This window comes from Harpia harpyja, chromosome 3 (genome assembly GCF_026419915.1).
Source record: "Harpia harpyja isolate bHarHar1 chromosome 3, bHarHar1 primary haplotype, whole genome shotgun sequence".
NCBI lineage: Eukaryota > Metazoa > Chordata > Aves > Accipitriformes > Accipitridae > Harpia > Harpia harpyja.
The window spans coordinates 21,712,496-21,737,871 of NC_068942.1; the positions used below are offsets into that span (position 1 = coordinate 21,712,496).

Here is a 25,376-nt window from a genome sequence, read left to right on the forward strand (position 1 = left end):
CTGATAAGTTGTTTCCAGTTTGAGGTTTTCATTTTGCATTACTTTGGTATCTATATCATACTTTCTTGAAAGATACAGAGAGATGACTGGAAGACTAAATATATGCTATACATGTATTTGTTGTCTGATTGTTTTTTCTAAGGCATCTTGTTACAGGAGTGCCAGGAAATACGTAGAGATTTAAACTAATAGCCTGTTTTCACTTGTTTTTGTAAATTAATGGTAAACAGTCTAGACCATTTCTGCTCATTTGGCTGAGAAGTATAAAGTACATTTTAAAATAACTCAACTTGTTATTCAAGGCATGTTTGAACTCTTTGTTCTTCAGCTTTAAACTGAAATGTGCAAATTGTGATTCAAAATGTTGTCTTCCCTATTTGACAGCTTAAAGACCTACCACTAACTCATGTCCTTTCTACTTGCTTTTGTCATTTAAATGATGAAAAGAAATTGGTTAATAAGAATTCCTGTCCTGTCTTGCTTGCCTGTCTGTTCTTGCTGTTTGTCTTACTTTTCAAGATTTTCAAACAAGATTTGTTAAACTGAGAAAAGAGAAGAAACTGATGGAAAGCCATGCTGAAATAGTGGAAAATAGTGAACAAAAGAGTCCCCATTCAGATTCCCAGTCTGGTATTTGATTAAATAGGTTTTGTTATATTTATTCAATATCAGCTTTGTATTACTAGTGCATTTCCTGTAGAAAATCCTTTGCAAATCATCCATTTGATGTGTTGTCACTGAAAGCAAGCTGCCACTTACTTCATTTGTCATTTCCAGAAGAAACTAATAACTGTGTGAACTTTTGCTCACTTGTTGTTCCATCATACGTCACTACCTGTAGTGATGTAGTAGGACAGACAGTATTGAATGTAAGCCAGTGTGCGTAGGGGAATAACTTTGAAAATCTAAACAAAAATCAGTATGTTTAGTAAACAGAAAATCTCTTATGCTTTCTGTATTTCATACTCAAGAAATATTAATATTCACTGTTCTGCTTGTTTAATTTCAAAGACTGCAGTCAGATAAGTATTCTAATTATTATCTATTGATGCGATTGTTTTCCCTCTACTGACCAGTAGGCTGCTCTGTGCATGCTGCCCCTGGGATGGAAACAGTACAGTTGGTGTAATAATGACAAACTAAGTTATTTAATCTGCAGGATTATTTTAGTCAGTGTAACTTCAGATTCAGCCTTTTATGTGAAGTCACTTTTTATGCTATCTGAAGAGAAACTCCTAATTAAGAGTTATAAACATTGATCCATTAAATACTTTGTGTATATGACAGTTAGCCATTAACTTGTATGTACTACTTTAAATGTGGCTTTGGTGTTAACTTCAAGCAGATCAATAATATTTTGGAGAGTCATGACAAAGAAATATTTGGCGCTTGGTCTTTAGATCATGTTGGTGATCTGCTATGTAGCCTATAGAACATTTCGCTATGTTAGTTTTCTAGAGTGTATATGCTGCCCTGTTTTCATAAGCATCATTTGCATAGAATAGCTATAAAGCATCTCAGTCTGGGAGATAAACAATAAAACTGAATCTGTTTCTCAAATTAGGCTTAATTGAAATATAAGCAATAGGAGGACTTTGGTAGTTGTTTCAAATTACTGTTTAAAAAGGCATCAGGTGTTTGTATAATTTACAATGGAAGGCATGCTGTCAACACTTTTAGTTTTGCAGTAAATGTGGGAGAATATAAATCTAGAGAAGTGATGCCTCACTAGTGGACTTGGACATGAGTTGAGGGAATAAAGGACCCATGCACTGTATCAGAATGGATTTCATACCATTTCTCTTTTGCAATGCACCTGCCATATGCTCACCAGCTTCTTTTAGTCATCTTGGATATTTCTGAGTTGTGTTAGCTTCTGGTCACATACCCCATAGTCCCTTTTCTAGATAGCAGAAGTACTTGGCCTGATCCCCTAGTCTACTCTTGCTCTCTTTTGTGTCAAGGTAAATTCAAAAGACCTGTAACTAAGAGTTTTCTCTGAATTAGCCAATTTAGAAGCCCCCTCCACCCTGACAATTTGAACAAGGAAAAGTCTAATACAGTGCATCTGGCTAGCCTAAGGTATATAAAGTGTGCAGTGTGACTATCAGCTAAGTATCATGAGAGAGCAGAGTTTTCAGCATAGGTAGTGTTATCTAAAACTTAATTCTACTAATGTGAGTGGAAGGTGTTTGGCTGTATTTGCTGCTAAGCAAGTCCTCACAAGTGTTTGAGCAAACAACCTGCAGTTCTTGTACCTGACAGTGATAAACCAGTAGTAATTCACATTTATGTACCTATGTTTTTCCACTTTTTTGTGAACCGATCTAGATGCTTTCTTTCAAAAGCTGTGCAAAACTTCTTTTATTGTTGAAGTAGTTTTACTAGTTTTCTTTGTTTTCTGTTAATATATTGAGCTCCTAGGACAGTGTATTTGAATGCAAGGTATACGTGGAGCAAGAAGGAATTTGTCTTTTTTAAAATAAAAAAAAAGGGGGGAAAAGAGTTTTATTCTCAGAAGTTATAAGTATTAACTTTAATTTTTAGTTATAGCTGGAAAACTATAGATAATTCAGTCTACAAGAAACTGAACTGCATTACTTTCAGAAGTGTCAATTTGCAATCTCACATCTAATTTTTCTCTTTATTCCCTGTCCATTATGTATAAAAACCTATAAATGTTTGTGTACACTTAAAAGTAGTTGCCCCTAAAGTTTCCTTCAGTGCATCTCGCAGCAAGGCTTTGTCTAAATTCAAAATGCTGGAAAAATTTCATAAGGACAAGAGAGATGTGAACTTAAACAAAGAAGAAGAAAGCCTCGCTTCTGACAGTCCAGACAATTCTGAGGGTAACAAATTTACTGTATTTTATATGATCTTAAAAAGGTAAAATGGCTCAATTCTGACAGTCCTGGACAGATTAAGGAGAAAAGAAGTTACTTTTTAAATGGATGTTTGTCATTGTCTGTAGGTTTGTATCCTTTGTATTTATGTTTTTAAACTTTTCTCTGCGAGTGTGGTGGTTAGAAATATTTTTCTAAGTGAAACTCAGGTTCTTATTTTAATTAATTTAAAGTGGCAGGACTTTAAAAAAGAATACTGTATATCATTAGCCTTACAAAATATTGCATGTGAAGATATGGGTAGTGAAATCTTTGGAGTTCAAGAAAACTGCTGCTTCAAGAAGTTTTTATGAAAAGTAACAAACAGCCCCCTAAAAAATAAATCACTCTTGCAAGTCCCACAGAAATCAGTAGGACTGTTCAAACAGCCAAAAAACACAGTGGAAAAGAGACTTTGAAATCCATCCAAGTTGGTATTTTTTCCAAGTTTAACAGGTTTCTCAGAGTTCAGATTGTGTAGGGTGAGTAAAAAAAGGCATTCTTGCCTTCATTAGAAATGGTAGTATCCCCTGTAATCTGGGATGTGTGTCTGGGAATTGGGAGTGGCGGAGTTGCAAAACTCAATGGCTGCAAAGCAGTATTTGATTTTCGGATTACTATGGGAGGTGCTTTTTTAAAAAAGCTCTGGTCTAGTTTAAACTGGCAAAATACTTAAAAAATATTTGATAGCTTACATAAATCCTGTGAAACCTGCAAGATCAGTGTAAAGTCTGTGAGAAAGTTCATTGAGTTTGAGATGATTTAAATAAAACAACTCAGGAAAATGTTTTTTTCTAAAATCTTGTTCTGTTAAAAGTTCTAATTGTCTTTTTACTGAAGTATATTCCCATCTCCTTTCTTGCAAATCTTAGATAGGAGGGCAGTAACAGTTTTTATCTTTGAGTCTACTAACATATTCTCACTGAAAAATAGGGTCTTGGAGGTCTGGTGAGATTATGGCCAATCTAAAGCTCTGCAAAAATTTTGTGACCCAGCTGCAGACAGACTTCTGTTTGCAGTCCTGATAACTAGAACTGAGCACCGTCTGGGTAAATTACTCTAAATTACTGCACTTAGCTACCAGAGAAAAGGACTATTTGTGCTTTTTACTTCTGTTCAGCACTTCGAGGTTTTCATTTTATACTTTTCAATGTAGTAGGCATTAACTTTGTATATACATGTGGAGCTTGACCTTTAGGCAATGTCTCTGACGTTTATTTGTTGCATGCAAGGCAAGTCAGTCAGAGCTCTGTATCGGGGACGGAGCTGAAGTTAGATACAGGAATGTGGAAGTCATTTCCAGGATGTAGAATCTTATACACTTAGCCTCCCAATAAAATGCGCAAGGGGACTTTGTCATTGAAGTCAAGAAAAAAAAAAAACCTGTTCTACTTCTTAACAGAGAGGGTCTTATAATCAGAATGCACGTGCTAAGGGCTGCCCAGTAGGGAAGGAAAAGGTGTTCAGACTTCTACTTTCCCCACCCCGCCTCACCCTGGGTACATCTTCAGTACCGAAGGGAGAGGATTCTCCATTGTCATGATCTAGGCAAGTATAGCATTTCTTAAAAGGAACTTGGCTGGACCTGTATAGAGGACAGACTAACAGCCCAGAGTTGAAGCACTTGATCAACACGTGAGAGACTGGTTTAGTGTTCTTGATCTGAGGGGTTATTGATGTACACATCTCCTGCAGTCCCCTGCCAGCAGGAAATGGGCTGTTGTCATTGTCTTCACCCCTCCTGGTATTTTCAGTACCAGGACACAGCTACAGTCCAAACATCATTTGGCCAGACAGAACAAAAAATTCTGAGTTTATTTTACCAACTGGAGATTCATGTTGGAAAAGATGAACACGGTTTCTGTTCCCTTCTGTGAGAACTGTTAAATCATTTCATATGTCATTGGATAAAATGCATATGCAGCTTTTCTCCTAGCCCTTCTCCTAAGAAAACCTCTGAAGAATCTAAGTGCGTGTGTGTTAAGGGCAGGTAGAAGGAACTTGGTACTGCTTTTTAACTAGTAATGTACTGCAATATTTGGCTTTTAGTTTTCCATAAGGAAGTGGATAAGGCAGCGTTCTGTCTGAGAGTAGAATTCACACATGAGGTTGGTAAGATGATATTGAACCCTCACAACAATGAAAAAACAGTAAGGAGAGCAACTGCATGTTGTAGTTGCATAAAAATACAGAATAGAAGCACTGGGTGTTCATCAGTGACCTTTGGTTACTAGTTTTTTCCTTAAAGCATTTAATTTGCAGCAAATGAAAAGGATCTGCTGGGCCAATGGCTACAGTTTTCAAAAGTCTGTGGGTAGTAGATCAAACAAAATTAATAGGCTTTTAACAAAGAAATATTAATTTCTGTACAGGATTTGTGTGTGTGATTGTCCTCCATAAGTAATGGTTACAGTAAGTCAATTTTTACAGTTGTTATATTTGCCCCATGCTGAACTATATGTTTGTGTGCAAATGTGAAGAATGGGAAGAAAATGTCTATAATAGACTAATTAATTGTAATTAAACAAGGTTTACATATCTCATATTAGAAACTGAAGTTAGATGAATGTGACTTGTGAGACTGGGTATCTTCACAGTTGCAACATGAGCTTAAAATTGGTGGTTCTGGAAAATGAGTAAAAGACTGAAGTGTAACACAAATAGCTTTTAGATAATAGTCAAGAATATTGCAACTTTTTTCCTAGGAATGCTTGGAGCCAATGGAAGCTTTGTCAGGATACAGAACGCTTCACAGCCTGTGGGGGAAACTGATGAGAATACGCATGTGGAAAAAATGCAGCTTCAGAAAAGTAATGGGGTTGCTGTCTCCTTAAGTAGAGACAGCCTGGAGACAAATGGTGAGAACTGAGAGTGCAGCCATTTCGTGAAGTTATCTAGATCTAACTAAACTATTGTTACAAACTGTTTCCCTTAATTCATTGCAAGTCAGGATTCTTCACTTCTGTCAGCTGCATCTCGTGAGCTGAAGGCTCCTGGTACTAACTTGTGATTATTTGATACTGTTAATATTTTGTGAGTCTGTCTATAGTTGTTATTAACTATTATGACTATTCTATGTGGACATACAGCACAGACACAATTAGTTTATTCTTTGTTTTGAAATTTAGATTCAGTTTTAGCTTCTGGGCCTAATCAAAGTATTGTGGGAGTTGGATTGGATACCTTGGAAGAACAAGAAGAAAAAGAGATCTTCTTTGCCAAACTTGAACAAGAAGCTTCCTCTACTATTGATTATTCAAGATTAAATAAAGAGCTGGATTCCAATGATTCTGTATTACTAGCACCATTTGTACGGTAATTTAGAGGGAAGAAAAGTTGTGGACTATATTAGTGGGCATATGTGACTTGGGTATCTGAATACCATGGCCACTGAGATTTTGTGGGACAAGATCCTGTATGATTTCAGTCAATTTTTTGTTTGTTTATTGTGGTTTGTTTGTTTTGGGTTGTTTGGTTTTTTTGGAAGACAAGGACGGAAGTGAGCTTAATAAATAAAAGAAAGGAATAAGGTGAGAGCATGACTTGGTGATGAGTGGACGTAGCTACACAGTCTTGTACATAACTCAATAGTTACAAGTCGATTTTACATTCTGAATTGTAAGGTGTAACTAAATGAAAAGTTAACAGCTGATAATAACAAGGAAGTTGATCAGGAAAGATTCCGTGCCCCCTTAGACATGATGTTACAAATTAATCTAGACGAAAGATACAAAATCTTCAGAGACTAGGGCAATCCATTTACAATCAGTTATGTGAAAATAAGTTCAAACATATGTGAAATGGATGAAGGGGCAATTTGCTGTTGCCGAAAATGCGGAGTGCAAAGGCAACTTCCAATATGCAAACAGTTGGAGGGTCAGAACTCTCGAGAGGTTTTAGGTAAGGACAAAGCTTTAACTTTACAGGAAAAGGGGACAAAAAGGAGAGGGGGGGTGTTTTTGTTTGGTTTTTTGTTGTTGTTAATGCAGAATGAGAAGGTCAGAACAGGAAGCAAACCTGATGATAATTTCTTTGAGAAGCTAATATAGGTGTTGGAGGGAATGTAGAAAGGGAGTAATTTTAAGAGTTAGATTGAGAATTTTAACTATGGACAGTTGTAAAAATTTAAATATTTATTTTAATAATTGCTGACATTTATCCGCCTTTCTTACCTATGATTGATATGATAGACAAATTCAGGTTTTTAATTTTATTGCTAATTGTAAGAAGTATCAAAGTTTGGAATTGGAGAAAAAGGACTATTTATTTGCTATCCAAGAAGAGAGTAAAATTTTCATTTTGTTTCTCAGAAATGAAGAAAATGAAAAAGGAGAAGAGGAATCCTCACATGAAGAGAAATCTGGTAATACCATCTTTCTAAATTGTTAATTTGAATTTTTGTTGTTGTTAGTGTGTGTACACTGAGAATTGTAAGAACCTCATGAAACAGAATAACAGAAATGAAAGCTGTGGATTAGTGCTCCAGTTCAAATGCAAAGTCTTCAGAAAATATCACAGCAGGGTGTCAGAGGATAGCGAAGGATCTTCATGTTTGTAGTGGGATGCAATTTAAAGATCTGGAAAGAGGAGGTAGTAGTACAGCCTCATAGCTTGCTCTGTACTCTGTGTTGCCTTTGGAGCTAGTCAGAAAACTCGACTCTTTCTAGGTTTCAGATTCACAAGACAGTCCAGCATCCTAACTGAACTTTTTTGTTCTGAGTAATATGTAAACCGATTGACTTCTGTTCCCATATCACCCTGAGTGTTGTGGGTAAAGCTTTTATTCATCTGAAAGCTACTGTAATTTCCATATTAATTATTTGCATTTATCTGTAGTCTCACATCGGCCTTTTAGTCTGCCTTTGCATTATGACTGTGCAGCTGGTGTTCAGACAGAGGGTTTCAGGGGTTTGCTTTTGGTTTGTGCTTTTTTGTTTTGAAGTAGATTTTTAATCTATTGTGACCAGCGTCTTAAAGAAAAACAGCAAAAAAACCCCAAAGCAACTGTCGATCAAAAACTGAAGAAAAAATGACCTTGATGCTGAAATACATCTTAATGTTTGAGTTACTCCAGTGTCTTAACTGTCATCTGTATTTTTGTACTGTCTTTTCATACCTGAGTTTAATCTCTGTAATCTGCAGTATTACTCTTACCTGATCTTTTTCCCAAATTTCCATGCTACACTCCTTCCATCTTGCTTATTTGTCTTTCACTTGTCGTCTCTTTTTATTTCACTCTTCATTGCTAAAATATGATAGAGTGGATTCCTGTAATTTAACCAACATATTGTATTTTCAAATTCATATATTTAGCTGAACTTTTGAGAGGTCCTGTTGTCAGGCTTGAATTTCCCAAATGTAAAGAGGCTGTATTTGTAAACCTTAATCACAGGAAATCTTTTCTCCTTGCAAGTTTGATTACTCTGTAGATTGCAAGAGATCATGATAGTTGTAGGAGAAATGCTACAACAATTTGGTACTCTTTTTCTGAACAAAACGGTTGAAGTTACTTGATTGTTACAGTCAGTTTTATGAAATTGATACTTCTGATTTTTAGGAGAACAGTTTCTATGGAATACCTGGAATGCCCAGTCTGTGTGTTGTGCGTGGTTTGGTTTAGTCTTTGCCAAACTGCTATTTCATGAAATAGCAAACGAAGTAGTGGATAATACATGTACAGCAATAGTATAAGCATTGTGTATGTCTTAAGTCAGTATGAGAAAGCTATTTTCAGCTCATCAGACTTCTCATGGTCCAAACCCAAATAGAATGCTGAAAGAGTTACTTTTCGTAGAGTAGTGTTTACATACGAGTTAGGCTGTGTGTCAGTTGTATTGGTGACAAAACACAGAAAGAACACATTATAAACCAGAGTTTTGCAATGCTTCTAGATTTAAGGTTTACAGAGAGTGCAGACACTGAAGCCTGTAACCACAGGAGCTAAGTGGAGGAGATATGGCAACAGGGAATTAGAACTTGTGGAAGGATCTAGGTAACTGAAGGAAAAACATTTGGCTTGCTTGTAAAATGCATTCTCTCTCATTGTGTTTTTAAATAATGCTTACTCTTGAGAGTGGCTGTTGGGCTACCAACGCAGGTCAGAGGAAGCAGAACTACAGATTCTGAGCCTAAAAACTGCCGGAGTTGTCAAAGTGGATGTACAGAGTAGTTTGTTTACTATGGGGGAAATTGCATCACTTCACCTCTAAGTGAGAGAAAGTAATTGAATAAAAGGGGTCAATTCAAATACACCTTGAGGAGACAGAGGTAAAGTATATCTGATCATAAGACAAACTTCATTCAAATTTAGAGATATTATGTGTGACTTTTACTGTAGTTTTAGTACCAGACCCAGTTTCGAAGCCTTTCTGTTGCCTTTGTGAAAGGAGTAATAGTGGCAGTAGCTCTTAGACGAGAGATTGGGGAAGAGGAAATAGCTTTCCCTTACTACTTTATCTTCCTTGAAGATTCATTCTATTTGATGTCTATTTTACTCTTCAGGCAGCTACAGTGAAGATTTTGAAGAAGAAACAGATGCTAATCCTGCCTTTAAAACTGAGGGAAGTCAGGTGAATCAGAACATCACCTCGGGAGTTGATTTAAGTCCTCAAGAACAGGTATAACTTACCAAATGTTTATATTACTTGCATGAATTGTAAAAGCTCTGCAATATATAATTGTAAATATAGTAAAACTTTATATAATAAGTACTAACTGAAAGAAAAGAATATAGTCGTCCTGGGACTATATCGTTCTATTAAGGATATACACTTTCCTGTGATAAATCACTGAAAGGATTAAGTTCTTCACAGGGTTTCCTGCTTACTCCTCCTTTGAATTAAGAACTGTGGATGGGAGTGCATAAATGATGAGCTCTGGTTGGAACCTCAGCCCCAGAATGGGTAGTGATTAATTTCTCTCTTGGAGCTATTAAGGTGGTGTCTACACCAACAAGTGACACAGACTGAGGGAAGTAGTTCTGTACAGAGTAGCAGCTTGGACAGAGGACCCAAAACCTATGCTGTATGAGCTTGTGATGGGTTAACCCTGGCTGGACGCCAGGTGCCCACCAGAGCTGTTCTATCACTCCCCCTCCTTCTCAACTGGACAGGGGAGAGAAAATATAACAAAGAGCTTGTGGGTCGAGATAAGGATAGGGAGAGATCACTCACCAATTACCGTCACGGGCAAAACAGACTCAGTTTGGGGAAAAATTAACTTGATTTATTACAAATCAACCAGAGTAGGGTAATGAGAAATAAAACCAAATCTCAGAACACCTTCCCTCCACCCCTCCCTTCTTCCCGGGCACAACTTCACTCCCGGATTCTCTACCACCCCCCCAGCGGCACAGGGGGACGGGGATGGGGTTTACGGTCAGTTCATCACACGTTATTTTCTGCCGCTTCATCCTCCTCAGGGGGAGGACTCATCACACTCTTCCCCTGCTCCAGCGTGGGGTCCCACCCACGGGAGACAGTCCTCCACGAACTTCTCCAACGTGGGTCCTTCCCACGGGCTGCAGTTCTTCACGAACTGCTCCAGCATGGGTCCTTTCCACGGTGTGCAGTCCTTCAGGCACAGACTGCTCCAGCGTGAGCCCCCCACGGGGTCACAAGTCCTGCCAGAAAACCTGCTCCGTGGGCTCCTCTCTCCACAGATCCGCAGGTCCTGCCAGGAGCCTGCTCCAGCGCGGGGTTCCCACGGGGTCACAGCCTCCTTCGGGAACCCACCTGCTCCGGCGTGGGGTCCTCCACGGGCTGCAGGTGGATATCTGCTCCACCGTGGACCTCCATGGACTGCAGGGGGACAGCCTGCCTCACCATGGTCTTCACCACGGGCTGCAGGGGAATCTCTGCTCCGGCGCCTGGAGCATCTCCTCCCCCTCCTTCTTCACTGACCTTGGTGTCCGCAGGGTTGTTTCTCTTACATGTTCTCACTCCTCTCTCCGGCTGCCGAATACCGCCGTCCCAACTTTTTTCCTTCTTAAAAATGTTATCACAGAGGCGTTACCACTATCGCTGATTGGCTCGGCCTTGGCCGGCGGCGGGTCTGTCTTAGAGCTGGCTGGTATGGGGTCTGTCGAACACAGGGGAAGCTTCCAGCAGCTTCTTACAGAAGCCACCCCTGTAACCCCACCCGCTACCAAAACCTTGCCACACAAAACCAATACAGAGCTTTGGGGGTATCACTGGCAAGTAGCTTAGTCAGGACTCTTGGTGTGGAGCACATGTGGCTGAAGCACATCAGGTGCATTCCTGGAGCACACGTTCTGATTTGGTTTTTGTTGAAAGGAGTCTATAGAGCACCATGTGTTCATCTATAATAGATAAATGTTTTCTTTAAATTCTTTTTAAGTAAGTTTGTTAGGGTAATATTTCTAATAAATGTTTGAAGAGACCAACTAGAATGGAAGTGTAATGTACTTACTGCTACATTATTTTCTTTCCTTAAATTACAGTATAAGAGAACCAGGGAGGTTCAAAAATATTATTCCATTTTTGCATAGTAGCATTTAGTTCCCAGTCACTTGTGAGAGGGTTTATAGAGTACAGGATGTTGATGACCTTTTGGCACGCTATGGAGAGTTTTAGAGAAGTGCATATTCTTGGAGCACCAAGAACTGCTTAGTTCTACGAACTGTTCTTAGGTTTTGGGCCAACTTTTGAAGTTTTTCCAGATTTTTTTTTTTTTCCTGAAATTCAAAAAGTAATTGGTTTTCTTAATTTTTGTTAGGAAGAAGCAAACGCTTGCATGCTGGCTAAAGGTAAAATATAAACTTTGATAAGTAGGAGAATACTAAATGTAACTTTTTGAAACTTTCTTGCCTGATTTTTACTATTTTGATATTTTTCACCTGATTTTATTGTGTTCTACTGAAAGTCTGTTGGACTGAAATGATTAAAAATTAATCTATATGTTAGCACTTCAAAGTGATAATCAGTGTAATTTTTTATTTTACTACATCTAGTCAGTACTTGGATTTTGATGCTTGCAATCGGAGTTAATCAGTTTACTGTTAATGGCATTAGAATAATCTATATAGCATTTTGTGCATGTTCAGTACATCAAGATAAGCTTTGGTATACTTCTAATTCCAGTGTAGACAGAGTATAAATAAGAGAATTGTGTTTTCTTTAACATTTATCTTCTCGGTTTTAGTTGTATTACTTGATTCACAAGATTCAGCTACAGAACTTCAAAAGGCCGTTGAAACATCAGATGTAGCTCTGGGTGAACATTATCTGCCTGAAGAAGTCAGTGGAATTGAAATGAATGAAGCAGGTAAGGGTTGCTTAAAAAAAAAAAAGCCAAAACGACACAACAAAACCCAAACTCCAAAATCTTACTTTAGTAAAATAGGTGGCTCTGATGTCTTCATTTGTTCTTCGGTTATCAGTGAACGTGAAGCCCTTGGCTTTTAGTAACAAATCTTGAAAGGAGGAAGAAATATTTCAGGAAAAAGTCATGTTTCTGCTAAAAAGACACCTTTTTACACTTGGTTATTGTAAAGTTGCTTTTAACATTGCAGTTTGATTTTAAGTACCATCTCCTTTGGTTATTCATCATAGGTAAAATTCCTTTTTGACAGCATTGAATGCAATTATAAAATGCGTTCTCTTATCAAACTTTGTACAACAGTGTATGCCACTTATATCCAGAGTATGGCTCTGATGGCATCTGTTAAAATAGTTATATTGCATACACTGTTAGTTTTAGTACTGATAAAATATTGAGGGGGGGTAGGGGGGAGAGGCATGCAAACTGTAGATGAGACTATTTAGTATGTACTGATTAACTTGGCAACTGTTTAATTTTATAGCAAAAATGAGATTTTAAAATATTTTTTTCATAACTAAAATCATTGTTCTCACCAAATAATAGACCAAGCTAGTAACAGGCTCCAGTGGGATGTTCCCCAAAACAGAAAATCCTGTAGTGTCTCTTATGAGCCTGCATTTTTCACAGGCACTTCCTATGGACAGACCACCAGTGACATTGAAGCATTACACCAAGCATACCATCATATTGATCAGTCTTTGGGAGACACTGATGAGCAAAAACTGCATGATTCTGCAATGGTGGTCTCGGAATGCTTAGTGCAAGGTGTTTCACAAAATAATGACATCTATTCAAAAAACATGTCAACTATTGAATCAGGTAAATACCTCAAAGGCAGGCATGTATTGCACAAGCACGTAAAAATGAGTGAACTAGTAATATCTTTAATACTCCATTTATGAAACATTTTTAAATGTTGTCCTTTTTACAAATTTTTTTCTAAGGCTTGGTTTGTTGTTTTTTTTGTTTTGGTTTGGTTTGGTTTTTCCCACTAATTAGATTTACCTACTGTGGAAGAATTGATGAAACCAATTAAAGGACATTCATGTAATACCAGAAGTTTTGATGTGGAGCCTGAAAGGTATTTATTTCAGAATGCATTTTAAGAATTGTAGTACCTTAAGTCCATTAACTATTTGTGAAAAACAGCTTAGTAAATCACTCATCTGTCTTTTTCCCTAATTAAATACTGAAATTTCATTATGTATTGCACTGGCATTATGGCATTTACAGTGAATTGCAAAATGAATATACAGGGTTAATTTGTTTATACCAGGGATTCCTAAACTTTGTTTGAGTGATAAGCGGCAATATTTACCAAATCATTTGGAGGAGTGTTGTCACTCTCACAGCTACCACAGCAAGGATCTCTCCTTTCCTAGTCTTCTGCTCTTTCCCCTCCCCCATACAGGGATTTCAGCCCACATCCTACCCTTGCTCTCCAACCTCCATACTCTAAGATCAAATTCTCTTATTCTGCTTACTCTCATGATTCTTACTAACCTGTGCTCCATACCTTCTTCTGGTTTGCTCCAACAGTTGTGTCTAGAGCAGAAAGCACAGGCCCTGGGCTCATTAGCAAATGAGTTTGGGGAGCTTGTCACATAGCTGCACCCAGCAGAAATTACCATTCATTGTTTTATTAGCATTAATTCCATGTTTGCAGGTGTTCATCTTGTAGCCGAGTTTGTTACCTCCAAAACCAGTCACTACTGGGAAATGGCTTTTGTTCCACAGCATGGGAGTGAATCTGTATAACTAAATCTGCAAGGTTGTTCTTAAAAGGAGCCTAGTGGCTCTTTCAAATTCAAGCAGTCTTTACAGCTGATACCTAAAGGAAAAATGGCCCACTTTTTCCAGAGTAATAGAAAAGCAAAGGGCAAAAGTCTTATTATATATGACTTTATTCCTTTCTCTTGTAGTCCTGTGAAACTGGTAGGCAGCACAACAAATGACTTCGTCAGCCACTTGCCCTTTAAAAAGCACCAGAATAATGCGGTTTGGGAGACAAACTTATTTGAAAAATGTAACAGAGAAGAGGGCATCTTTCTGCAGACAGCTGTGAATGATGATAATTTTCAGAGGGTGACTGAGAAAGAAATTCAGACCAGTGAAGTACAGCCAGATGTACTAAGAGAAAAAATAGTACAAGACTCTCTGCTTTCACAACAAGGCAGCAAAACTAAACAAGTAAGTAATATCAACCAGATTTTTATTATATGGAAATACATTTAAAATTTATATGTTTTTAGACTGCCTGTCGTTTGGTTATGCTCTGATGTTTAGAAATTGAGAGACTGTTGCTGTTTTTCTTGAAACTCTCATGTTACCATTGCTATTGTTAGAGGTAGCCAAATCCAGTGGACTTTGGGACCTGCGGGATTCTTCCTGTCCCAGCCCAATACACGCAAGGCTGCTGCAGTTCCATGTCCCCAGCTCAAGCTAGTAGCAAGTCTGAGCACATGTTCCCATTGGGGGTACATGTATAAACACACACAGGCTCAGAATAGAGAGCATACCTATGGAGGGGACAGTTAGAAATACAGTTTAATAAGAATATAGGAGAGACTGCAGTGATCAATGTAGGGCTTAGTCAGGCAATCATACTGACCAGCAACCCGGTCATGTCACAAACTTTAATCTTGTTTTCCTTCTGTTTCCCACACTTGTTCTTACCTGATCCACCTTAATCTCTCGCTTCACCTAGTTTTTGTCCTTTCCCTAAATATCCCATAAGTTTTGCACATTCCACAATCCTCTCAAACATTCCGTAACAAGATTTACACAATCCTAAATCTTCTCCCTGCATCCCCAAATTCTCTTCTCCTTGCATCCCCTAAATTAGCCCCCCACTCCTTTAGGCAATCACTGCTTCTGTCTGCAAGGCATTGCAGGGAGAGGGGTTGTTTGGCTGATTCATCCTGGTGGGTTTCCCCAGGCTAACAGGCTAAGCTTCCTCATTTGCCGGTCTTAGGAATTGCATGCTCTGTTTTCAATGATCAGGTATAGTAGTGTTCCTCTGCCTGCCACTGTTCCTCTCTTCATCGCTAGGTTTCTGTGTTCACTGTGATTAGCCCTTAGTCACGAGCTACCTGCTTTGGTAAGCTAAAGATCCTGTAATGTAATACAACTTCCCAGAACAATTAAATGGAGCTGGTAGAAAATAATTGCACTACATATACTTCTGAAGTAGTAAAGTTCTGCAAAATTACATACTATTAATTTGGTTTAAAATAATGCTTCCTGCCACCCCGAGTCTTACAGCTGTATAATTCTGGTAACTGGTTCTATGTTTTTTCAGTAGTGAAAGCTACCTTCAGATCACACTAGAGCCTAAAACTTGTTTTAAAGAAATGTGCTCTTATCACAGGCTCTTCGGTCTTGTTCCTTGAAGAATGAAAGATCAGAATCAATGACAACTAAACCAATGTTACACAAGAATATCAGAAGTCCAGCACCTTTACATAAAAAGAAATCTTCATATGGTCCTCATGGGGTGGTTAGAAGTTCTGGGTATGGGAAACGCAGTTCACTCTCAAAACAGTCTTTTCCAGCTAATGAAAAGAATGCACCAAAAGAAACTTTCAAAAAGACCAGTGTGAAAGCCAGAAGTCCTGCAGATAGAGCAAGATCTAAAGGTAAGTCTATCATAAGAAGCCTGGGTTTTAAGAGCCAGAGCGCTTTACTCTTCATGTGTCACATTTTAAAAAAAAAAAAAGAAAAGGAAAAAAATTCAAAATGTTGTAGAAGAAATCTAAACCCAAATGCAATTATGTACTGAATTTTTTCTGTATCAGCATGAAGTTGCTGGAAGAGAGACTTTTAAATAAAGCTTTGCACTGTAGTGTTGTTTCATTTCTACTCACATATACCATCACTATGTTTGAGACTTGCCTATTGTTCACCAGTAGGACCAAAACAATACAAAAAGAGAAATAGAAATAAGTATCTACAAGTTAAATTTTTCATTACAGTAAATGCAAAGATTTGCTGACACACTAACTTCTGTGTGTGATGCCAAGTTTCTATTCTCAGCTTCTTTTTATCTTTGCTTTCCTAGAATACAAAGAAAGCACTAAAAAGAAAGCTTTATTTTTCTATTCACATCTCTTGTAACACTAAGGAAAGGAGAATACCAATATTGTCCTGTGAAAGCTGAGTTACAAGTAAAGGACTGAACTTTTTTATTTTTGGGTGAAGCCTAAAGAGTTTCATTAGATAATTCAGCTCAGCATCTTTGCAGACAGTGTTTCTATCTCTGAGGCATGGGAAGATAACTCTATAGATGCCCAGGTTTTAGCACACTTCGAGCATGTAATGCTTTTAAAAACTCTGCAAGTAGTGTTGGGAAAAGCAGTTTAGGATTATGTTGCCCATCTTAGGGAGATGCTTCAGTGGCAGCTGTCAAACTAAGGGACCTTAGTTCCTCAGTGCTTTGCTGTGGCGCTCCCTGAAGAAAAGGAGGGTGTACAGCTGGATAGAGGTGGTGCGGTAAATGACTAGTCCTGAGAAAATGAGGCCACTAGCCTCATTCAAAGATGTTCTTCCCTTTCTAGCTATAACCATGCTCCATAGCAATTTCAGGTGACTTCAGAAGTTAATCTCACGGGGATGCATTCTGCAGGGACCTCTAGAGCTAGGAAGAGAATGGCATTGAATCAAATAATCCCCTAATTGTCAGTGCTAAGGGAGGATCTTTGTGAGGGCGTAGTGTGAGAAATGCAAAAAGTATAAAATTTGGAAAATTATCATTGTCTGTTCATTTTCAGGTATAACATTCCTAAGCAGGAGCTCTTAGCTTAAATTGCTATAGGCAGAAATGAAATGACAGTTGTAGTTACTATCTGTATTGCAGAAGACTAATACATGAATAGTTCCATGTATGTTAGTTACTCTCTAAGGCGAACCTCCATGATTTTTAATTTCCAGTCAAGTTGCTATTTGATGCAACAAATAAATGTTGCATGTCTTTCTATGCTGTCTGCACTCCAAAGTCCATTTTGAAAATTGCTGTGTCTTACCTTCACCATACTTTGAAATATGTTGTATTTCTGTATACTTAGATACCTGGCCACTTCTCGAGCAGAGAACTGAGGTTAACCTTGTTTTATGAAGGATTTATTATCCAGCTACTTGTTTCTGTTGTTCCCTTGGGTTTTGGTTTATCTTGTCATCAGTTCCTTACTTTAAAAAAAAAACTACATTTTCCATAATGTCTCATTGCTCTCAAGCTGCTATATTTAATTCAAAATTCAGGTTGTAGAATACTTAATTTATATGCCTAAGGGGTGGATCACATGAACAGATATTTTTGAAAGGACATTAAATTCTGAATTTAATTTTGTTCTATTGTACTTTCTGCCTAAATGAAGAAGCCTTATTTGCTACTAGGATAATAAGATCTGCAACAAATGAATCAACTCTGAAGGGAAGTATTAACAGAGTTATGTCTGGGCAACCAGTTAATAATCTTGGACACCAGGCTGTGGATTATTGCAGGCAATATCAGCATGTAAGTATAAATCAGTGATGCTCCTAATTATGGTACGTACAACTTGGTTTGCAAGCCTATTTGTCAAAACTGTTAATAATTATCACAAGATTGGCAAATGCTGAAGTATTGAATAAATACTTTCCTTTAGTCAAATAGTAGGTTTTGCTTTTAAAATATGCAAGTATAATCATACTGCTTTTCAGTTCTTGGATAATTCTGATGCTTGGGTGGTTCTATATACTTAAAGTTGAAATGCTTATTAATTTCTAAAAATTACTATTTTGTGGTAGAAAAGAGGAAATTTTAAATAAAACTTTTACTTGGAAGTATTCTGTTATGAATGTTAAATAGTACTACTGTTTAGGGGTTTTTCTATTTGCATTGCATTGAATATTTAATAGTATCTTCTGACTTCTCCAAGGTGACTGGATTTGCAGTACCATGATGCATTTGCCTTCTTCCTTATCAACTGTATAAAAGTTTATTCATTAAATACCTAAATCATTATTGATTTTCAAAAAGTAAGAGAGGTGTTTCTTTCTTGTTTTCCTCATACATATTGTAGAAATGAGAAAGTAGCTCATTAAAGTAAATGCAGGATGTTTTGTTGTTAGAATGTTGGGGGGGGGGAGTTTATTTTCAAGTGCCTTGTGTGGTTGCTGAGAGCCAGACAAGCCAGTTAAATAAAATTGATAAGCGGAATTTTTCGTAAACAATCAGCTCAATGTAATGTTTCCCTGAATTTTTCTCTTCACTAGGATTTATCATTTTCTCCTATCAAAAGTTGTGATAGAGAACTATATTTGCTAAAACGAGTACAAGTTGCAGAGGAGGACCTGAACACAGCTCGTGATTTGATTCAACAGCTAACCAGCACAGTTTCACAAAAAGAGAAAGAAATAGAGACAAAGATAGTAGAATTGAAAACTCAGCATGAAAAAGAGCTTTCTCGGTTGGGTCAGGAAAACTATGTTCTTCAGAGTAAGGTACTTTATCATCTTGTATCCCATTACTATAGAACAGAAGAAATGTTGCTTCTGAAAATTAAATTAATGGTATTTTACATGAGTTGTTAATGAGCAGAAAATCCAGATTTACACACAGCTAGTTTGTTATTGCATACCAGCTGTTACATTTATTGCCCAAAAGACATGATCTTTTTTTCCTAAAGATAAACTATGTTATCCTGAGTTCCTTTAGTTTGCTATTTTGAGAGTTCTGCAGCAGGTTTTTTGCAAAGATTTAACTCACTCTTACGTTAAAAAAAAAAACCAAAAACAAAAACAAAACCCAAGAGATTAAAAGATACCACTTGTTATAGATAAGTACTATATGTTGAGGTATTGTTTATTTTTTTGATACATTTTTCAATGTTGTGTTTTATCTATATGGCATATTCCCGGGGTTATTCCACTATACCCTCCTGTCTAGATACATAAGAGGGAGGGTAAAACTTTGTTAACTTTTCCCAAACTTTTTATACTTTGTTCCTGTTTCATAACGCTTCTGTAAAACTCCAATAAGAAGATTAGCTCATTGGTCTGCTTTCATATCTTAATGAAAAGATTGACCTATTTATATTATAAAAGTGTAGTCTTGTAGAGAATTCCATATTGCTAACAAAACTTTATTAATTGTGTGTCTTTTTTTCTTTTCGAAAGTTAAGAAGTATGGAAGAGCTGAGTCAAGAAAAGAGATGGACCCATCATACAGCAACAATTCCTGTCACTGAAGAAAAACTGACACAAATACAAAAAGAAATTGAAGATCAAGAGGTCATTATTCAAGGTTATCAACAGGTATACCACACAGCATATTGAGCTTTGTTCTAGCCAGTTCCAGAAACAAAATTGTTTAATATTACTACTTTTCTGTTGAAAACCGTTATTTTGTTATCTAAAAAGTGGATGAAATTTAGGTGTGAAGGGCAAACATGTATTGCATGTTTAGAAAGTATTTCACATATGTCTAGTTTGAGCTAAGTTTTTCCACAATTCCATGTAGCTGTTCTAAATTGTAAAAATATACCAACTTCTCAGTTGAGAACTGGGAAAATACTTTATGGCCGATAAAGAACCACAGACTTTTTGCCCCAAATGTAGTAGAAAACTAGTATTATTAAGCAATATTAGAAATCTGGAGGGTTCTGCTTTTAAGATGATTTCAAGGAAACCTTATTGGTGTGCCTGATTTTTATTACTTAGTCAAGTGTAGAAATAGATAATGCAAGCTTAATAATCCTTTTGAATGCTTGCAGCTGTATAATCAAATAGGTTAGTTTAACCAGCTTCCAGCTGGTGCTCAGCAGCATTCCTTGGTGTAGGCACAATGTCTTGCTGGTATGGCTATGAGCATCCCGAATTGGTGATGGTTTGTGTCCGCAGGATTGGAGCATGCGCAGGCTGAGCTCTGGTCTGTCAGCACCCATCCATGTATGTCCTTTTAGAATATAGTTGGGATAGCTTTGTAGAGAAACTGGCCTAGGTTCTCCAGAGTGAGCAGACTCTTGGACAAGATTGCAGAGGTCACTGTATACTACTTTAGCGTAAAGATAATAAAAGCAGATATCCATTTTAAAAACCTAGTAATAAAACATTTAGAATTTGCTTCCACTGTTTCCGTAGGCAGACTATGCAAGTCATAGACAATTGTTTTTGAACTGGATAAAACAGTAATTTATAAACATACTTTGTCTCTCTCAACTTAGGAAAATGAGAGGTTATACAAACAAATGAAAGAACTACAAATCCAAAACAAAAAAAATGAGGAACGAATGTTTAAGGAGAATCAGTGTTTAATGTCTGAATTAATAGGCCTAAGGTAGGCTCATTTAAACATCTGACCTAAAATCTCTGGCATTTTCACTGTGTTTATTATTTTATTTATGAAGAATCACTGCAGAGTCTGTCAGGTACACGTTTTCTAGTGTTTCTTGGCTTTGTGGTTTTGTTTTTTCTTTTGAGAATTGATTTATGTTGATTATGGGCACTTAATTCTTAGTCTTGCTGATGTTGCAGACCTGCGGGAAGACTAGAGTCTTCCATTTGGGGAATATTTCAATGCTAAAATTCTAATACTCTTATTCATATCAGAATGTGTAATATATATACTACGCTTGTTCTGGTATTATGGCTCTGTTCACATGTCAAAATGTTTTGATACTGTTGTAAGATACACAGTAGATCAGGGGCTACAAGAGATCCTGGTAGTAGAGGAACCATTAGATTCACTGCACTGTAGGTCCTGTAAGTTTTGCATCCTGTGCTAGTAATGAGGAAAAAACCTAGCAATTGTCTGTACTCCTAATTTACAAATCTTTGGGAGAGGCCTGTAGATGAGTTCCACTGATGCAGAGTAAGTTTTGTTTCCTGCCCTTCTATAGTCCCAACAAACAAGTTTGGGTGAGGTGAGAAGATTTCACCTTACAGGTGAAATATTTTTGGTATAAAGATGTACTGCATAGTTGCTTCTTTCTTTGTTTTGAGCCTGCACAGATTGACTTTGCGGTACCATTTGGGTGGGGGGTTGTGTTTGTTTTTTAGTACGCCACTGTTAGTATGCCAAGTCACTACATTGCGTAACTGTTTTTGCTGTTGCTGTTTAGAGAAAAGATAGAGAAGACTAATATCCAGTCACAAGTCATGCAGGATTCTGAACCAGCCAGAAACCAGAGCTTCACAGAATTGATTTCAGAGCTTCGAGCAGCACAAGTAGGTATATACCAAGCCTGTTTTTCATGTGTTCTTATAAAAAATGCATAACCATCCATATTGTAGACTAATAATGTAAATTAAGTAGTGGAGCATGCTGCTTTTCTACAGTGATAATTATTTGCCACACTTGTATATCACAAATGTCTCATCAAATGAACTTCCAGAAGTAATTCCATGAGACATAGATTCACTGAAAGAAGTGCATTGTTGCCATGTTTACTGGCAAGTCTGAAATATCTTGTGAGAGCTTGCAGAAAGTAGTGATACCTCTATAGCTTTCCCACGTTAAGACAAATCCAGAAGAATGTTTATCCCTGCTCTGTACCAAGTAAGTTCTAGGAAAGAACATCAGAGTGAAAAGAATCTTTTGTTACTCACTCAGGTAACATTTTTTATAGTCCTTCAGATGCTTGTGGTTTTGAGGGAGGATGTTTAGTAAGCTTCATGTTAAAATTAAAGGTTTTCAGGAACTTCTGGTGCTCTGCTTACTGCAAGTGGGGGGACTATTCTGGTACACACTTCCTCTGATAGTTAGACCAGAAATTAAAAGCTGCTTCCTCCATTTTTGTTTGTTTTTAAAAAAAAAACCAACAAACAAACAAACCACAACTGGTTAGGTAGGTGATAAGAGGATCTGGATCCAGTGAGCTTCAGGACCAGCAGAGGCGTTCCTGGTCTGATAGAGCTGACTGAGCTCTTAAGACTCCAGGGGCTCCCCTAGTTCCAACCTCATAGGTGCTGCTGCTACACCTCCCTGTCCTTAGGTCCAGCCTGTAATGAGACTGAACACAAGATCCAAAGATGGAGAGAGACACAGAGACAGCAGGAACATGGTCAGGCACACAGAAAACACAGACAGCAGTGCCTTTGCTCACACCACAGAAATACAAACAATACTGTTGGAAACACAAGGAGCGCATATGGCCTGATCGTGTTCAGCAGAACAGGATGGGAGTTTGCTAGCAGTAACACATATGTGCACATGCTGGCCCCAAAATCTCAGTCCCCTGGTTGCTGTTTCCTGTATCTGTGGGTCCATAGGACCAAGGGCCTCCATCTCCAGATGTGGCACTGGCACTGAGACCTTTCATCCTACTTAGTCTTGAAGTTTGCTAGTGATCACACATATACAAACAGAACAGAGAGTGCATGCAGAAAATGGTGAGAAATAGAATGTAGTAAGATGAACTGTTGGATAATGCATCTGTCCATATAAGCTACAGTCTTAAGTCTTAGAAATAAGTAAAGCCATTTTCTTTACTGACCCTCTCAAAAGGCAGATGTTTTCTACTTCTAAGACAGTTATGTAAGACTTACTAAAAAAAAATTTTTTTTTTGTGTTTAGCTTAAGTTTTCCCATGCTCTGCTATAGCAAGGCCTGAGAATAATACCAAAACTAGAAAACCTCATTGCTGCTGTGGTCTGACGCAACTATTGTGATTTAATCATTTTATGGTGAAAAAGTATGTTCAGGTTTTTTGTATGACAATGCATGTTTAGTTTTTCTTGTCTTACTGTTTTCTCTAAAACTCAGAAGGAAGAAACTAAATTACAAGAAGAGATAAGACGTCTCAAACAAGATAAGCAAGCTCTTGAGGTAGACTTGGGACAAGCAAAGAAGGAGAGAGATTTAGCAAAAGTCCAGATTGCATCCACATCAGGTAAAGCACCTTCATTTTGTTGAATAATTTTGCCTACTCAGTGCTTTGCTAAATAAATATGTAACTAAAACTTGTTTCTTATTAAAATATTACTTAGTCAAATGCATCTAGACCATTTCCAAATATCGTCTAAACTTCTAATAAAAGCATACAGTGAAGGACACCCTACAGTACCTTTGGTACTGTATTAGAAAGCCTTTTCTTGTATCCAGCCAACTCTCTCTTATTGCCTATTAAGTTTGATTTCTTGCCCATCTTCCACTGGGCATGGAAAATAGACAATTCCATTTATTTAGATCTTGCCCATTTTTTATCTATAATTTATGCCTTGTGACTTTTTTTCAACATTCTTATCAGAACTCTTTCCAGTTTGACTTTAGCTTTCTTAATGAGAGGGCCAGAAATTGGACACTCTAACTTCCAATATCAGGCATCACAAATCCTAAGAGCTGTAATACTTAGCTCCATGTCTCTTCTCAAAATGCTTGATCCCTAAATGGGAGGAGTATGGTCAATACATATCTAAGCATATATTCTATATTGTCATCCATGTTGTTACTGAAAATTTGTTTACTAGAACGTGATCAAGAATAGATCCCTCTGGGATTCTGTTTTAAATACTTTCCATGGTAAACTTTGAGCCATTGAGTACTACTAGGTATGAGAGAAAAAAAGGTTTTTTTCAAATACGGTTGCATTTAAAATCCTAATTAGGGTCTGGTTTTAAAACTTCACTGCAGTAACAGGATTGTCAAAAAAGTAAATGTATGAGATGTGCTGAGAAGGATAGTGTTGACTGATTACTTCTTCAATACATAATTACTAATAAAACAATACTAAGGATGTTTTATTCTTGTAGGTGAGAAGTCTTATGAATTTAAAGTTATGGAAGAATCATACAAACAGGAAATTGCTCATTTAAAAAGAAGACTTCAGTGGTATGCAGAAAATCAAGATCTTCTGGATAAAGATGCAGCCCGTCTTAAAGATGCAAGAGAAGAAATTAAGAAACTAAAACTAGAGGTGATAATGTCTAGCTTTATCTAATAAGTTGGAACTTAAAATTATTTCTTTTCTAGTGATGAGTATAATGTAATTCTGTCCTTCATACTAATCCCATTTTTTTCAAGAAAAAAACATGTAAACCCTTTATAACCTTTAAATCAAATGTGGAGTTTTTATATGCAAAATTGATATTACTGCATATGCAGTGAGAGTTTCAAGTGCAGAATGCTCAAAACCTGGTTTTGCTTCTTGGGCCTTCTATTGGACCTCTTGATGATGCTTTTGGAAACAGAAGTAATGTGTTTCCTTAAAACCTGCAAATGTATTGACTAAGAAAAGGAAGTACATTGTTACATTAACAGCTTGGAACATCCCTCTTGTCATTCTCTTTTCCTCCTTTTTACTCCATGGTGGCATAGGCAACACCCATTTTTTGTCTTAAGTACTGGTTCTAAATTCTTTCTTAGAAAAATTCTGCGGTTGCTTTAGTAGGGAAGAAAAAGCCAAAACACTTGAAATATAAAGCAAGCAAAACTAATACATGAATCTTGAATAGTTCTGAGATTTGCATTGCCTACTTGTCAGTAGATTTAACTTAGGATTCACAGAAATAAAGAATTTTACCAGCAATAAAAGATAATTGATCTTGGAATTTTTTCATGGTGTTTTATTAGAGAGATCACAGATGAAAGGAGGTGCTTCTGAAGGAGCAGCCAGGGAAGGAGATCCCTTAAACACCACTATATCAAACTTTGATCAACATATCATTGCTGTGAAAGAAAATATTTTTAATTGCATTTTCTCCAGGATGGACTGGTATTTAAAAACAATGAAGAGCTTTGACTTCATAGAAACAATCAAATTAGTCAAACTATGCTGGCACAAAAGCATTACTTATGCTAACATTGCCAATGTGAGAGAGAAATCAAGATAGGAATACTTCCAAATACACAAGGTGTAGTATCTCTTTCTGTACAGCGATTGTAGTGGCTGATAAAGGTAGGAAGTTCAATTTTAGATTAAAGCTTTGAGTCTTTGTGACCAGACTTTATGGGAGTGCAGGAGTGTTAGCTATCCAGTTCCTTCCCCTCATCCTGGGAGTCAGCTTTTATTTAGGCACAACATAATGCTGCTTTTTGGCTGTTTCTGTATCTTATCATGGAGCATAGCCTTGCAAATCACAAACTATTTCTTTAACTCACCCTGAATTCATGTAATGCACTGTAGTACTTTCCATTATAGCTTATTAACCAAACCTGCGTACTGGAAGTATGGGAGA

At 37.2% G+C, this 25,376-nt stretch overlaps 1 protein-coding gene across 8 annotated transcripts in view; it reads left to right on the forward strand.

The window, feature by feature from the left end:
* The window catches only part of CEP162 (centrosomal protein 162), a 51,682-nt gene that overhangs the window by 10,593 nt on the left and 15,713 nt on the right, over window positions 1–25,376 (forward strand). For 5 of the 8 annotated variants that reach the window (XM_052781590.1, XM_052781589.1, XM_052781592.1 and 2 more), the window contains 19 exons: window positions 520–630; window positions 2,700–2,849; window positions 5,588–5,740; window positions 6,011–6,197; window positions 7,193–7,245; window positions 9,384–9,499; window positions 11,619–11,649; window positions 12,045–12,167; window positions 12,852–13,043; window positions 13,224–13,305; window positions 14,147–14,414; window positions 15,595–15,862; window positions 17,597–17,736; window positions 18,477–18,704; window positions 19,380–19,517; window positions 20,426–20,538; window positions 21,323–21,428; window positions 22,966–23,092; window positions 23,952–24,115. In XM_052781590.1, the coding sequence (XP_052637550.1) occupies window positions 520–630; window positions 2,700–2,849; window positions 5,588–5,740; window positions 6,011–6,197; window positions 7,193–7,245; window positions 9,384–9,499; window positions 11,619–11,649; window positions 12,045–12,167; window positions 12,852–13,043; window positions 13,224–13,305; window positions 14,147–14,414; window positions 15,595–15,862; window positions 17,597–17,736; window positions 18,477–18,704; window positions 19,380–19,517; window positions 20,426–20,538; window positions 21,323–21,428; window positions 22,966–23,092; window positions 23,952–24,115 (2,750 nt within the window). The remainder of the gene's footprint in view (window positions 1–519; window positions 631–2,699; window positions 2,850–5,587; window positions 5,741–6,010; window positions 6,198–7,192; window positions 7,246–9,383; window positions 9,500–11,618; window positions 11,650–12,044; window positions 12,168–12,851; window positions 13,044–13,223; window positions 13,306–14,146; window positions 14,415–15,594; window positions 15,863–17,596; window positions 17,737–18,476; window positions 18,705–19,379; window positions 19,518–20,425; window positions 20,539–21,322; window positions 21,429–22,965; window positions 23,093–23,951; window positions 24,116–25,376) is intronic. The other 3 variants (XM_052781595.1, XM_052781596.1, XM_052781593.1) reach the window with 2 other exon arrangements.